Source organism: Platalea leucorodia (genome assembly GCF_965183815.1).
Source record: "Platalea leucorodia genome assembly, chromosome: Z".
Taxonomy (NCBI): domain Eukaryota; kingdom Metazoa; phylum Chordata; class Aves; order Pelecaniformes; family Threskiornithidae; genus Platalea; species Platalea leucorodia.
The window spans coordinates 47,125,405-47,139,398 of record NC_138858.1 but is presented as its reverse complement, the minus strand read 5'-3'; the positions used below and the strand labels follow the sequence as shown (position 1 = coordinate 47,139,398).

The following is a 13,994-nucleotide window of genomic DNA, read 5'->3' as shown; positions in this document are numbered from 1 at the left end:
ACTAAACCACTAGTTCAGGGTAAGATAGGAAATGCTTTTGTCATTTCTAACGCTGTGGAAAAACATCAATTTCATGTGCATTGGCAAAAAAAAAAGTTTGGGGGGGATTAAAAGTTACAGTGCTATGCTACCCAAAATCTTTAACAATAGAAACATATTTTCCATTATATTTACCGTCCACTGCTCTCCAGAAAGCTGAAAAATAAATTTGTTTCTTTCCTTATTTGCTTCATCTGACAAAGCATGCCTTTTCTGGAGCTGAGGAGTCTTTCCATAAGTGTCCAAGATCTTCTCATCGGTGTCTACGAAGCCATTCTTGAGGTATTTTGATTGAGGAATGCCTTTCTTCCGGCACTCTAGTATGAAATTCCATTCCTGCTTTATCCTAAAATAGTGACATAAAGGGTTTATATCAATCAGCTGAAACAATATGGCAAATAAGTCTTAAAGCTTGATCTTTGTTTGCACAAGTACTTAACAAAATATAATTATGCACTTAATGTATTGACCATTTTCAAATTAAAAAAAAAAAAAAAAAGCATTCCTGGAGTAATGTTTAGCTTTTCTAGACTTCCATATAGATTTCAGGTGAGCAGGATTTAATTTACTGACCAAAAACAGTGACACCCAGGGAATAACAAAAAAGTGGAGACTGAGCACACTGCCACAGAAAACAGCATGAATGGTGCTCTTTATTTCAATAGGGTAGGAAATACATTCTCATAGAACAAGTTATATGTATAAACAAGGACCTGGTGATATATGCAAAATTTTTCAGTTGGAAAAAAGTCATTTTAGAAAGTAAGAATTTAGAAACATACCCTCTTCCTGCCCTTTCTTGTTCAAGTATAATGATCTATTTTCATTTTTTACACATTATCTTCTAATACCATCTTAGAAGGTGGAGGTAAAGGTCAAAGTTTTCACATGCCAACTAATTTCAGATTCAATTTCAGTGTAACTTTAGGCTCACCTCCAGGGCAAACTTTTATCCATATAACTTCAGGTGCAAATTCAATTTAATATAATTAAGCATTGCCAAAAGCACATGTTTTAATTTAAGAGAGATTTATTTCAGCTTAGTCAATTAAGGAACAGGTTGATTAACTGAAGCAAGCCTTCCTTATACCAAAATAAGACTCTGCAGAGCCCCTTGCATCATAAATCTGATCTCACGCTTTGAATGTTAGAGTCTTGTGGTACATGAGATTCATTTATGTGATCTCCATCCTCTGGTAGAAATGTTAAGCTAAAGACTTGAAGAAAACTGACAGGTGAAGAAGGGCACAAAATTTGGGATAATGTGCCCCCTAGACAAAGTCAAAAATGGCATGTCCTAGAAAGAGAATCAGATGCAAGTTTGTAAAGTTCAAGTAGGAAGTAACAAAACCTGTGCACTACATATATTCCCAGCTAATGGGATTTTCTCTAATATGCTAAGATGTTAAAACCATGGCACATGACACAGAATGCCTGCTTTGAAGTCACATACAAGAAACCAGTTACAAACTTAGGTACAAGAAGCATCTTCCAAACTTTCTGAAAATAAGTAATTTTTGGTTGCTCATAGCAAGGTATGAGATAGATAGAAACTGCAGGGCATAGTATATTTATGGGAATATGTAGCATAGATTAAAAGTCATATTTGACTCAATGCTATCAAAATAAATTTTTAGGGATCAAAACTGCATGCCTAAATAGGAAAGGTATTACTGAGACAGCTGTAAACTGCCCAGCACAAATTGTGGCACTGAAACCTTAGGGGATGTTAGAGAGACTTGAAAGCAGAGAGCATAGCAACAGTAGGAGACTTCAGCTATCGTCATACACACAGCACATTGACACACTGCAGACAATATACACTTTTGGAAACTACGCATGACTGTTTATCAGAGCAGCTAGCCTAAGACATCACTAGAGGACCTGATTTAGTTTCAAGGAGCAGCACACTATACATGGGTCATCAGAGAACTACAGAAAGCCCCTTCTGTAATAATGACCGCAATGTATTCCCATGCAACATCTTTATAAAGAGAAAATAAGGAAAAACATCTTCTACAAAGCAGACATGAAAGTTGAAACACCTCTTTCAGATGCTTTGACATGAGACAATTCAATTTTTAGTGTTGATCTTGCCTACTCAGTCTATCATTTGAACCCCAGAGACCACCAGCACAACAGAGGGCAGACAATACAATACCAAGAGATCACTAGGAAAAGTTAGAAAATAACACTTTCATACACTATAATAAAAATAAACAGGCCCATTTTTTTTTTTCTCATTTTTTTCCAAAACTCATCTACCAGTGAGCACAGCTAATTAGCTATAAAAGCTCTGTATTACTGTGTGAGTTGAGTGGGAGGTGAAGTGGGGCAGGGAAGTGAATTAAATCCCCAAGGAACAGAACAAAAGGATCTGAACCATTAAAAGCAGGAACTGAAAAGGACCAAAACCCTGCATTCTTTTTTTTTTTTTTTTTTAAATCTTCTAAATAATCCTAGCTTCACTGGTCACTGCTGTACAGCTGTTTCTCACATCCTCCTCCAGTCCTCCACATACAGGTTTTCTGTCCCTCTGTGAAGCTTAAGTCTGCATTACTGCCCTCTCATTTCCATGGAATTCCTTCATTTTCTACCAAAGCAATAAACATGTGATCTCAGTGCATAATTACTTGGGGGAAAGCTTGCCCCCAAGATGCTTTTTTTGTATTCATTGCTCTTCACTCATGCACAAAAAATTACTGACTAGTTCCTCACAGTATAAATTCTAAGAACATTAGAAACTTAACAAACAGAAAGAAGAGGTCAAAAAGTCTAACTCTTGATAAAACATAAGGCACTTAGCTACACCTCAGTGCTGGCTGCCAGGTAGACCCCAGGAACACAAGAACAGAGGCCTCAGATCTGAAATTTTACTCTCTCATGACAAGAAATATAGAAAATAGTGAGAAAGGAGCTATATTAAAGATGAAAGAATAAACTGTCCTCTGACACTTTACTGATAACATGTAGAAAATACAAATCTCAGGAGGTCATGACACATTGTTAGCCAAATAAAATAAAATGCACATAACAAAAACCGCTGTTAACCAAATCAGTCAGTGAAATATTGACCTAGGAAGAAATACAGGCACTAAAAATTAAACCTGATTAGGAATTCAGCATGGATAACACACACTGATGTGGAAATTCTGTGTCAAATTTCTTCTTTACTCATATATTAAATGATGGCAACATGCTCTGTCGAGCTTTTAAAGAATGCCCGCTTATGATCACCAGGCTTAGTACTATGTACAAGCACATTTTAAACAGATGGAAAGTGAATTAATAATGGAGTAATAAACATGCATAATTTTGTACAATACATCTCAGAATGAAAACATGATATATCCTAAGGGCAGAGGGTCTGACAATTTATAGCTCCCACTTGTACCCTTGGGGAACACACTAACCAAATGAACCAATATAAGCCTTCCTGGCCTGGAGGTGTGACTTACATCAAGCCAGTATGTATCATTAAGCAAAGATTACAAAGCTGTAATTTGCAGGTTACAGTTGAGATCAAACCAAAGGGATCTATTCAGCTACATGGTTGTCACTCAGCTCTGTCACTGTCAGACACTGTCACTGTCACGGTACTCTTAAAGGATCTTTATGAAAAAAAAGACCATTTTAAGTCTTTTAAGTGAGGTGACAATCCTCAAAAAAAAATACAATTACCACCAGGTTTGTCATATCTGGATGCTATTGCATGAATCTTCAGGAAAGACAGGAAAGGCATTTAAGCCAGTGTGGCAAACAGAAAAAAAAAAATCCACACAAATAAAATCAGCCTTTAAATACACTAATACACTTTTAGAGAAATCAAATTTCTGGTCTTGGCACTTTAAAGGCTCCTGATATTCCAGGAACACATTTTCACATATGACAAACAAATGAGTTGGTTACAAAATCACAGCCCTCCTGAAGTTTATGTCTTTTTATTACTATTCAGCAATAAAATGTTTTGATCTTCCTCTGGAACTTGATTAAACAGTTGCAGTCAGATTAAAGAAACAACTATCATCTTCAATATTCAAAAAGTTGGTGTTAGTCAAGTCAAGCCTAATTTAGGTGGGAGTATGAACACAAAAAAAATATTTTTGCTGGACAGGACCCAGATGAGACCTAAGATTCCAACTCAGCTACTTACTGCAGTATTCCCACTTCAATCACACAAATAGCCCAACTAATTTCAAAAAAAGGCTGATTGTATGCTGCTTATGTTTGTCAAAAAAAAGTTATGTTTCATACATACCTTTATCTCTGTAACACAAAAGCACACCTGTCACTAGAGCAGACCATAAATGGTATAGAGGAAAGGATAATTAATTAATGGTAGAGAGGAAAGCTATTTCCCAATACATTGCTGTTTTTTAGTAAGCTTTCAGGACAACACACTATAGATATTAAACAGGATCAACAGGGAAATGGAATATTCAAGTATTTCCATTTTGGTTAGTGCTGAACTTGTCTTCAGGTAATTGTTCCCCAAACATTATTTCACTATTGGAATATAGCTGCAGCAAAAAGATTTAACAACAAATAATTATTTTTTTTTTTATTATAAATACTTCCTTTGGAGGATATCAGAGTTCCTTGCTTGACATTTTAGATTCTCCAACAAAATCACAAATCTAATCAACCTGATGCAAAAAAATTACTGTAGAATAAATTAAATTATTGGACCCGTCAAAGGAGCGACTAGCTTGGAAAACAAGAAGTTTGCATTAGTAAGGATTTCAGAGCCATCCCAGTAAATAAGGAGTAGCTGGGTTTCTTTGAATGGTTCTCCCGTCTGCAGTTACCCACTGCTCAATATCTGACTAGTAGGTCTTGAGGAAAAGCTATGCTTCTTAGGTAAAGAAAGGAAGTTTCATTAGATGGCACTGTTTCCTCTAAATCAGGATGGAAAAAAATTGCCAGGACACTACCTGGTGACACCAGTTTAGTACTCCTGGGTGATGTTTAAATCAGAATCACTAGCCACACAGGATCACTAAATAATCCTATGGAATTTTTATAAGCGGTACAGTTAAATGGGAGCTCAGCCCAGACTAATATTCCTGATGGACGAGTAACATTTCTTCAAATTCAATTGGATTGATTTAATTTCAGTCCCTCTGCCAGGCTCTTCCATGAGTTCTAAAGGATTGTGGCTGAACAGCAGCTTTTGTCTTTCAACCCATTTGCGTGCATTATACTAGATGCAAGGTCTGTATGCCCAAGTGCCTAAAAACAAAGGCAAATAACTTAAGTGGTTATTAGTGCTGCAGATCTACTCCCAACTTGTTGCCTATAATTTGTGTAGCTGGGGATACAGACTCCCAGCCTGAGTTTTAGTCTTCCTTAGAAAAATTTCTGAATTGGGTATTGAGTGGGAGAATAAAGATAAACATCACAAATAAAATCTTAGTTCAGGTTCAAATAGAGTTATAACACTGAAGTTTGGCAGAGAGATAGAGACAAATCTATTTTATTAAACAAACACACAACCACTCAGGGAAAAAAAGTCACTGTCTGCCTGTAAAGTGAAAGTTTTCTTTTGACTTTAAACATTCAGGAAGTGCATAGCTCAGAAAAGTAATACATGCACTTTTAGCTAGCCAGACCTTGAGAGGAAATTTTTGGAGAAGAGACACACCGGAAGAGGTGGCTGAACAAACTGTCATCTTTGCTGCATGTTTGGTTGGTGGACAGGGGAGGCTGTACCATTTCACAGCAGAGATTTAGATAGCTAATCTGGTCAAACAGCTCTGGCATTTCCTTACTTGAATGCTTAATTTGTCAGTCTTCAATTTTAACCTTACCTGTTTTTTCACATAGAAGACAAACACATTGCAATCCTTCAAAAAAAAAAAATCTAACTGTAAACTTTCATTCCCCTTCTAAAAAAATGACAAGTATAAAGGAAAAAATAATGAGGAAAATCGTCATATCACATCAAGTTAGTCTGACAGCATTCAGGATTTCAGGGTACAACGTAAGATTGTTCACCACTACCAGAAACTAGAAGATGAAATACAAAACAGTGCTATAAACACAAACTTCTTTCCATAACATGGAGTTTCATAACCATCTAGATAACCACAGAACAGTGCACATTTTATGTAACAGTTCATGTTTCATATCCTATGGGAGATTTAGGATAGGCTTGTCTGATGGGAATAAGGACAGGTAGTAAAATGAAATTACTCCTGCATAACACTGTACAGTTTCTTTTTCTTTTATACTGGTTTATATGTGCCCCCCAGAAACAGGGGTTCCTTAAACTAGTGTACTTCCACAGTCCCACAAAACCAAAGGAGAAACAGAGGACTGAATTGACTCCACCCAAAGTGACCTGATATCAGTATCTCAGAGAGCCAGATATGAGCCTCTCACTATATTCTCAGTAGACTGTTCTCTAGAATCAGCTTTCACTGGCCAGCTGATTAAGCATCTGTTCTAGACCTGTAAATTCCCAAAACCTTTACAAGACCTCACCATTAATGCAAACACAGTTCAAGCTTTGCATTTATTTGTGAGGTTTTCCTCTTAGAAAATCTTCAGTCAGAAAAGAGAAATACCTTACATGTGACTGCTTACTGACCCTATATAAACTAAATTACCTTGCCCCAAGGCAAGCAAAGTTCTCTAGAGGTTAATTGGGAGTTTTTCCTCAAATAATACATACTACATTTCACTACATGTTGTCAGGTCATTTTACATAGCCCCACGGCTGATAAGGAACCACACAATCTCAAGGGCATGAGTGAATTGTAACCTCCTTGAGCAAAACTGGATTTTGTTTTAAAAAAAAAAAAAGGCAAAGCAAAGCAGCCTCAGCAGGCCAGATTCCAAACTCTTCTGTTACATGAGTATATTTGCTGAGAAATTCTATTAATTTCAGCCCTAGTTAGGAATTCACTCTGGCTGCTGGCAAAAGTAAATATCTAGAATCTTAAATGCTAGAATTCAGTCCTCAATTTGGGAAACTCAATTTGGGAAACTGCCTTCTTTGAACATCTTTTTGGAATTATCATCACATTTTGGAATTATCACAATCCTTTCCAAAATACTTTCTTACTGTGATTTGACAGTAAGTACTAGCATTGATTTCAGTGGACCTACCTGACAGTGATAAAATTTTAATCTCTGAGTACAATACCAGAATTTGATCATGCATGGAACTCCCTAAAATAATGAAATGTATTTCTACAGGGGAAACATTATTTCTATTAAGCTTTTAATTGTAATTACAACTTTATCTATACTTTCGACCTAACAAGAAAAATCTAGTCCTATTTTTGGCCCAACCTTTGGAAGCGCTGAAAAGCATCTAAGAAATAACTTGTGATCTGACATTTAGGACCTAAAGGCCAGTGGTCACCTCATAAAACAAAGAGGATTTTTCCTTTACCTGAATTTTGCGGTTTATTACCAATATTATTATTATGGTTTTTACCACTATTCTACCAGCTTTATCCGTTCTATGAGACCTGCATCATAAGAACAAACATGAACTTTGCCATTCATTTCAGTGGGTGAAATACTGATCACTCACATTCAGGAAACAAAGTCTGATGTATTGCCTCCTTTTCTCCAGGAGCTCTAAAAGAAGTAGGACTAACTGGAAAGCAATCCGATTGCATGCAGATGTGCAACAAGACAAAGTACCATATGCAAATTACAAACTAAAGGAAGAAAACAAAAATCCTTTGTGAATGCTGAAAGTGCACTTGGAACATTTTACTTCTCTGCATCATATCTGAAATTGCCCAGTTTGTGCTGCATTTCTCTTATCTGAGGAAAGGAGGTGAGAAATCACTGAAATCAAACCAAAAAAAAATTAAATTTGAATAACCTGATAATGCTTAGTCTATGACAATGTTAGTAGATAATAAAAATGGATTCAGTTAAAATGAACAGCAGAAAAGTTAGCTTACTTCTCCAATGAGCTTTTTTCTAATCTTTCTTTCTCTTTCCTCTGACGTTCTTTGTTCTTCTTAACTCGAGCTTCCCACAGTCCTCTTATGAGAGAAAAGTCAAATATTATCACCTGATGCCCCATACTGTCGACATTAAGCTTCTCCTGCAAGAACAAGCCATCATGAACACTTCAGGAAAGAAATAGTGAGAAAAATAAGGAACTAAATGATCCTGTTTGATTAAAATTATCTGGGAAAAAAAGCTGAAGTCATAAGAAATATTAACATAGTATGCTCTCCATCTTACCTAATTTGTCTAGGGTTTTGTGCTGACAGTAATCAATGTAGCATACAATTGACTTCCACATAAAATCTAAAGCAACAGCTAAATGTTGAACTTTTTTTATTCCTTTCACTTTTCCCTTTCCAAGATAAAGACACAGCTGCAATGAAATACTAATTTGATTAAGTAACACTGATGAAAATAACTTTAAAGATTTTGTATTTTTAACAATTTATGTAACTAATATTAAAACAAGAGCTCATAAAAAAATTATTACTTGTAAATCATGCAAAAGCTCTTCATCTTGGCTTCTCATGTATTGATCTTTATGCACCCAAGCTATTCTGTTCCAATGGAATTTGGGAATTTCCACTGTTTGCATAAGTAGGTGCTAGTCTGTGAAAGGCATTGAAAGACCAGCCCTGTAACATATAATGAAAACATACCTAAGGCAGAGATAAGGTGAAGGGTTCGTGAACACATAGTCTCCATTTATTAGCATATATAGAATTATCTTCCAGCAATCGAAGGCTTGGTGTCAATGTGTTAAGTCCTGTGCAGTTAAGAACTGAGCTGAACTGGACCCTAACTCGCCAAGCTTTCCATATTCAGTTAAAACCACAGAAACTTCTTGCAGGAACCTTGCCCCTACTGAAGTCCATGACAAAGCTCTCATTCTCTTTAGCAGGCATGATGCTTGAGCTTGACCCAATATGAACACTACCTTCTTTTTACTCAAGGAAAAAAACACACTGTAATATCTTTAACAACCACAAGAGATTAAGACCTCAGATTTACATCTTGTGAAACACAGCATGAATGGCAACATGGTGTTCCTTACTAAACTGTAGCAATGGTTTAGTACCAACAAAGGAAACAAATTACCTACTAAATCACTAACACAAATACAGATACAAATCTTGATAAAATAGGTAAAACTGTACTCTCTTGCGTGGAGTCGCTGGTGAGGGTACAATCTTCACAATACACTGGTTTTCATGAAATGCAGCTACATTGTCTACAGAGGACTTCTGTCATGCTTACTTCTTTATAAAATGGTTTGCTGAACCACTGCAAACAAGTTTTATAAAACAGAAGTTTGAAGCCTTTTAAAAATAATTGCTTTCACCAAGATAAGAGCAGAGAAAAGGAGAATCAGTTATTTAAACTTTGCTTGAAGTTTCATTAGATACCACATTTATTACACCATTCATAAACTTAAAAAAAAAATCAAGAAAGGACAGAAGAAAACCCCACTGGACCATGTACTGATCATTTAAAAAGCAATCTGCCCCTTCCTTTACTGGGTGTTTTCCAGCTTGTATCTATTACTTTTTCCTCAGACCTTACTGTGATCATTTTTACCAATCTCTACATCCTTCAACTGGGGTTATTTATTATCTGTCCTTCTGTTACAATACTGAGGAAGAAGGGGAAATTATTCTCCCATCTGCATTTTTCCTCTTGTAACTTCGTAACTGTCCCTTTACTCTTTCACCCCCTTTCACTTATACATCTCCCTGTAATACATAACACATAAAGGAATAATTTCTTCTGAGCCAGCAAAACACCCTTATGTCCTCTGGAAAATGCACGGTGTGGACTAAAAATGTTATGTGTAGGTACACCAAGAGAAAAGGTTCACACCTGTCCACTTTATTTGTCATCTCGGTAAGAAACACCCTTACAAATACCTCCAAATACTGTCACAGAGACTGGTCAGAGACCAATATTTATCTATTACATAGTCTTCTGTATCTTAGGATGTTTATATAAACTGCTATCTTTGCTGTTCATAAAGCTGCTCCCATTGCTTGTTTATCTTTACGAGCACTAACAATGAGGCAAAAATAGTTCCTAACCCATTTGGAAATGACTGCTGACAACAGCCGAGTCAAAACCCCATTAATAGCAGTGTAATGAGAATGGTGACCTTATTCTCAGTGGAAAGGTTTATCTATAATCAGCTGCACCCTTCTAAAACTTATTCACTAATAATTTACAGGATACTGTTTACTGCATAAAATAAAACATTCTCCTCTGCTGCCCAAATCAAGAAACCCAGTGACAAGGACTTCTCCCTCACAGTAGCTGCAGACCAGTATTCAGTCTGCAGGATCTAATTCATTTTAATAGACCAATTCATAGCAGTATGTTTTGGTAGAAGGGCTATTGCAGGAGCTGAATTGCTGAGAGACAGTGAAGTGGCAGCTGGACACTTGACCTCTGTCGGAACTAGATGGCCTTAATCAACACAAAGTCTGAATAAACTGTGAAAGTACTCTATTTCCTTGACTTGTTCCCCACCTTCCTGTCTCCCAGGTTAAGTCATCTGTTCTTTATTGAGACAGTGATTTATTAGATACTCAGGTTGGAAAAGTTCATACAGCTTTTATCCACATATGGGATTAGGCTGCAATGCATCAGGGTTTTTCTTCAATGGTAAAACCAAGCAGAGGAGAAACATCAGTGGGAGGTGAGAGGTGTCCGCCATAACTCCTCAGGACTAATCTCTTCAGAAGGAGCAAAGCCATAAATCCTGATCAGATCACAGGGTGGCTAAGGCTTCAGAAATATTCATTAGGACAAGCATGAAACTTTGTTGCTATCTACAACTCCAAAAATGTCACCCAACAACCTTCACAGGGCTGTTGCTTTACCCCATATCCTAGTCCAAAAGATGGGCATGAAGTATCGAGCGTGATGGCAGAATGTGTATTTCCCAAAGTTCAGATGCCACCGTTTTCCTGTTGATGAGATGTTGCCCAGAAAACAGAGCCTGGCACGCTGGTAGAAACTAGACTTATCTGATCCTATGTGTAGGTTCTTCAGGGTGCTTACTCATGCACGGCAAGAATTTGTGACAGAAGAAGCAACTACCAATAATAATTTCCATTTCTAGAAATACATAGGGCTGTACCTGTTCAAGTTCACACACAGCAGTTGCTTTCTTCCAATCATCACATTAGGTCTGCACAAGAAAACCCAGAGCTATCATCTATTAGTCATGGCTGAGAAGTTAAATTTTGGTAAAGAAATGACTCATCATACACGTTTGACTTCTTCCCTTCAACTGGTATTCCACACCTGTGTTCCCTCCCACACTTAGGCTCTTCACAGGTCATCACTCTTAGCATTTTACCTGTTGTCAGAAATAACAGAACCAGCGAGGTTGGAAATGGCCTCTGGAGGTCACCTAGTCCAACTGTTCTGCTCAAAGCAGTCACATGGTTATTCACCCAAATCTACACATACTTCAGCCCCCTTCCTCTTCCAATTTCCCTATCCTTTTGTAATTCAGCATTGCTCCTTTCACACCCCATACTCATGCTCATTAAGGATAAGCTTTGGTCATACTTGTGAGGATTACCCAACGTACTAATATGGCAATAAGTGAAAAACAAAAACCATACGCAAGTTATTTCTCACCCAAGAAACAGGCAACCTTGCTTTCATTAAGGACAAGTCCTGACCACAAAAGCAGCGACCACCTGCACTGCAAGGCCCGACTTCATAACTACACTGAGTTTGCAGCTTAATGCCATCTTCCCTCCTTGGGTGACATCTACATCTAAATTATGCTGTAGATCATCAACCCACCTTTCTTAGATGATGCATGGTTATAACGTTCAGTCAGTCTCATTAGTGAGATAGATCACAAAAGCAAGGTTCTTCAGTAATGTATGGTAACGAAAGCATAGAGCTTTCCAGAGGAAAAGGGATTCAGGAACATAAAGAGAAGGCAAAGATGGTATTTACAAAAGAATAACTTGTGGAGAAAATAGTTCTGTGTATGTCTTTGGAAGCAAATAATCTCATCCCTAGCCATTTACACCTCCCAAGAAGTAATCTACAAGGCCTTAATCAATATCCTTAAAAGGCAACATACTGGGAAGTCAGTCTGATTTTTTATCTTTCTTGTAATGGTTAGCTCAGAAACAAAGCTGGCTGTTCAGGATACATTTCTCTTTTTAATGATTACAAGATTTTCTGTTCATAAGCAGCTACACATTACATTTAAGGCAATATTTTTAAGTAATATATATTTTAGGTAATTAATTTTAAAATAAAAAATATCTTTTTTGATAATAAGCATTTGCATTATTTGGCAAAGTGATACTAGAGTTCCTAACCAGAGAAACTTGTATTTATAACAGAGGAAAGAAGTTTCCCTTTGCTTCACTCCTTCCCTCTCTTTATACTTTTATTAAAAAGAGGGAGAAGAAAAAAATAACATTTATCTTTGAAAAAAAAAAAATCCATTTGAACACCACGGCCTTTGCAACATCTTCTCTTCCTCAACTAGCAGACTAGGTCATCTGCAACCTTGTCCCAGTTTTCATCACTAAGGGACTCACAAGAACCCCTTGTCTACATTCTAAACCAGAAATTTGTATTTCTCCCCTCAGGGCCATACTTTCAGTCCCAGATACTATGACCTACAAGCTTTTCTCAATTTCATCATTCCAGAGCCCTGTGCCTTTGGTAAAGTATCTCAAAAAGCCCCCCTTCTCAGCAACTCTCTCAGCCTTGCCCTACTGCAGGCCCCATCTCAACACTAAAGCCCATCTTTACTTCTTTCCAGGTGAATTTATTAATCCACCACCTCTGGGCCAGCTGAGGTGAGAAGAAGCACTTGCTCACTTAAGAGCATTCTTGCTATCAATATGTGGTTTTAGATCTCTGACTGCCATGAGCTATCCCTGCATGCAAGGAAGAGAACAAATAACTTTACAGACACTTCTGTGAGATTTCTGGTCTTAAAAAGAAGAAAACATTATTCCTTTACAATCTTGCAAAAATTTTATTCATTTAACTGTATATACAAATAGGCCTATTAAAATCAGAGTCCTTATGTGTATAAGGATATTGACACTCTCAAACATTTGGAGGATTAGGTGGCAAAAAAGCAAAATCTTAGTAATGATACTTGTCATATGTTTTCATTTAAATGATACAACATTAATGCCAAATGTTATTGCTAGTAAAAGCATCTGCTTAAGTATCTGCATGAATTATTTTTATTTTATCATTTATTTTATTGTATTGTATAAATTCACCTAGAGGTACGCAGACAGTTCTCTAGCATCTAGTTCAGAATTTCCTCTTTAAATAGTAGGAATACCCAGGAGCTCTAGACCAGAATCTATTCAGTATGGTGTTGAAAAACTACAGAATGGAAAAGAAGACATCTGCCTTGTAATGTCTATAATCTTTATTATTTTCTACTTACTGTTATTCATGTTGTTGCTACAAAGATATGCGTACTTCATACCATGTCAACCCACCAGTAAAACTGGAGAGATTTAGTACGCTATCCTTCAAATGCCCTTGCTCCCTTCAGCTACTGATATCTCCACCCCTTGTTTACAGTTCTGCCACAGACCTGCCAGATGTTTACACACACGCAGCCACCTTTGACAGCAGCCAGTGATCTCATGACCACTTGCTTATATTTGTTCCCACTTGGCCTCCAAACCCAGAGGCTCTCACCCATTTGACTTTTTTTTTTTTTTTTTTCCCCCTGGGCTTAATAAAAAGGGGTGAAATGATGAGTTGCAATACATCTGGAAGTGTAACCAATCTGGGATACAGAGGAACACTCAGGCAACTGGGTTTTAGAATGGGACTGCCTTTTGGTAGCTCCTGGTGTTTAATGCTGAAGGAGTTTCTTCTCAGTTGCTTGTGCTTGCATCGCAAGATGCCATGGCTTGCCTGATCTTCGAGAAGCAAACTGTTTAGGGATACATAAGCTAAAAGTA

At 37.1% G+C, this 13,994-nt stretch overlaps 1 protein-coding gene across 1 annotated transcript in view; it reads right to left on the bottom strand.

The window, feature by feature from the left end:
* LRRC2 (leucine rich repeat containing 2) overlaps positions 1 to 8,110 on the bottom strand; it is a 54,017-nt gene extending 45,907 nt beyond the window's left edge. Inside the window, exons 1-2 of the mRNA XM_082336005.1 lie at positions 7,968 to 8,110; positions 175 to 385 (exon numbers count right to left, since the gene is read on the bottom strand). Coding sequence (XP_082192131.1) covers positions 175 to 385; positions 7,968 to 8,092 — 336 coding nt within the window. The 5' untranslated portion in view covers positions 8,093 to 8,110. The remainder of the gene's footprint in view (positions 1 to 174; positions 386 to 7,967) is intronic.
* Between the last annotated feature and the right edge of the window lie 5,884 nt (positions 8,111 to 13,994).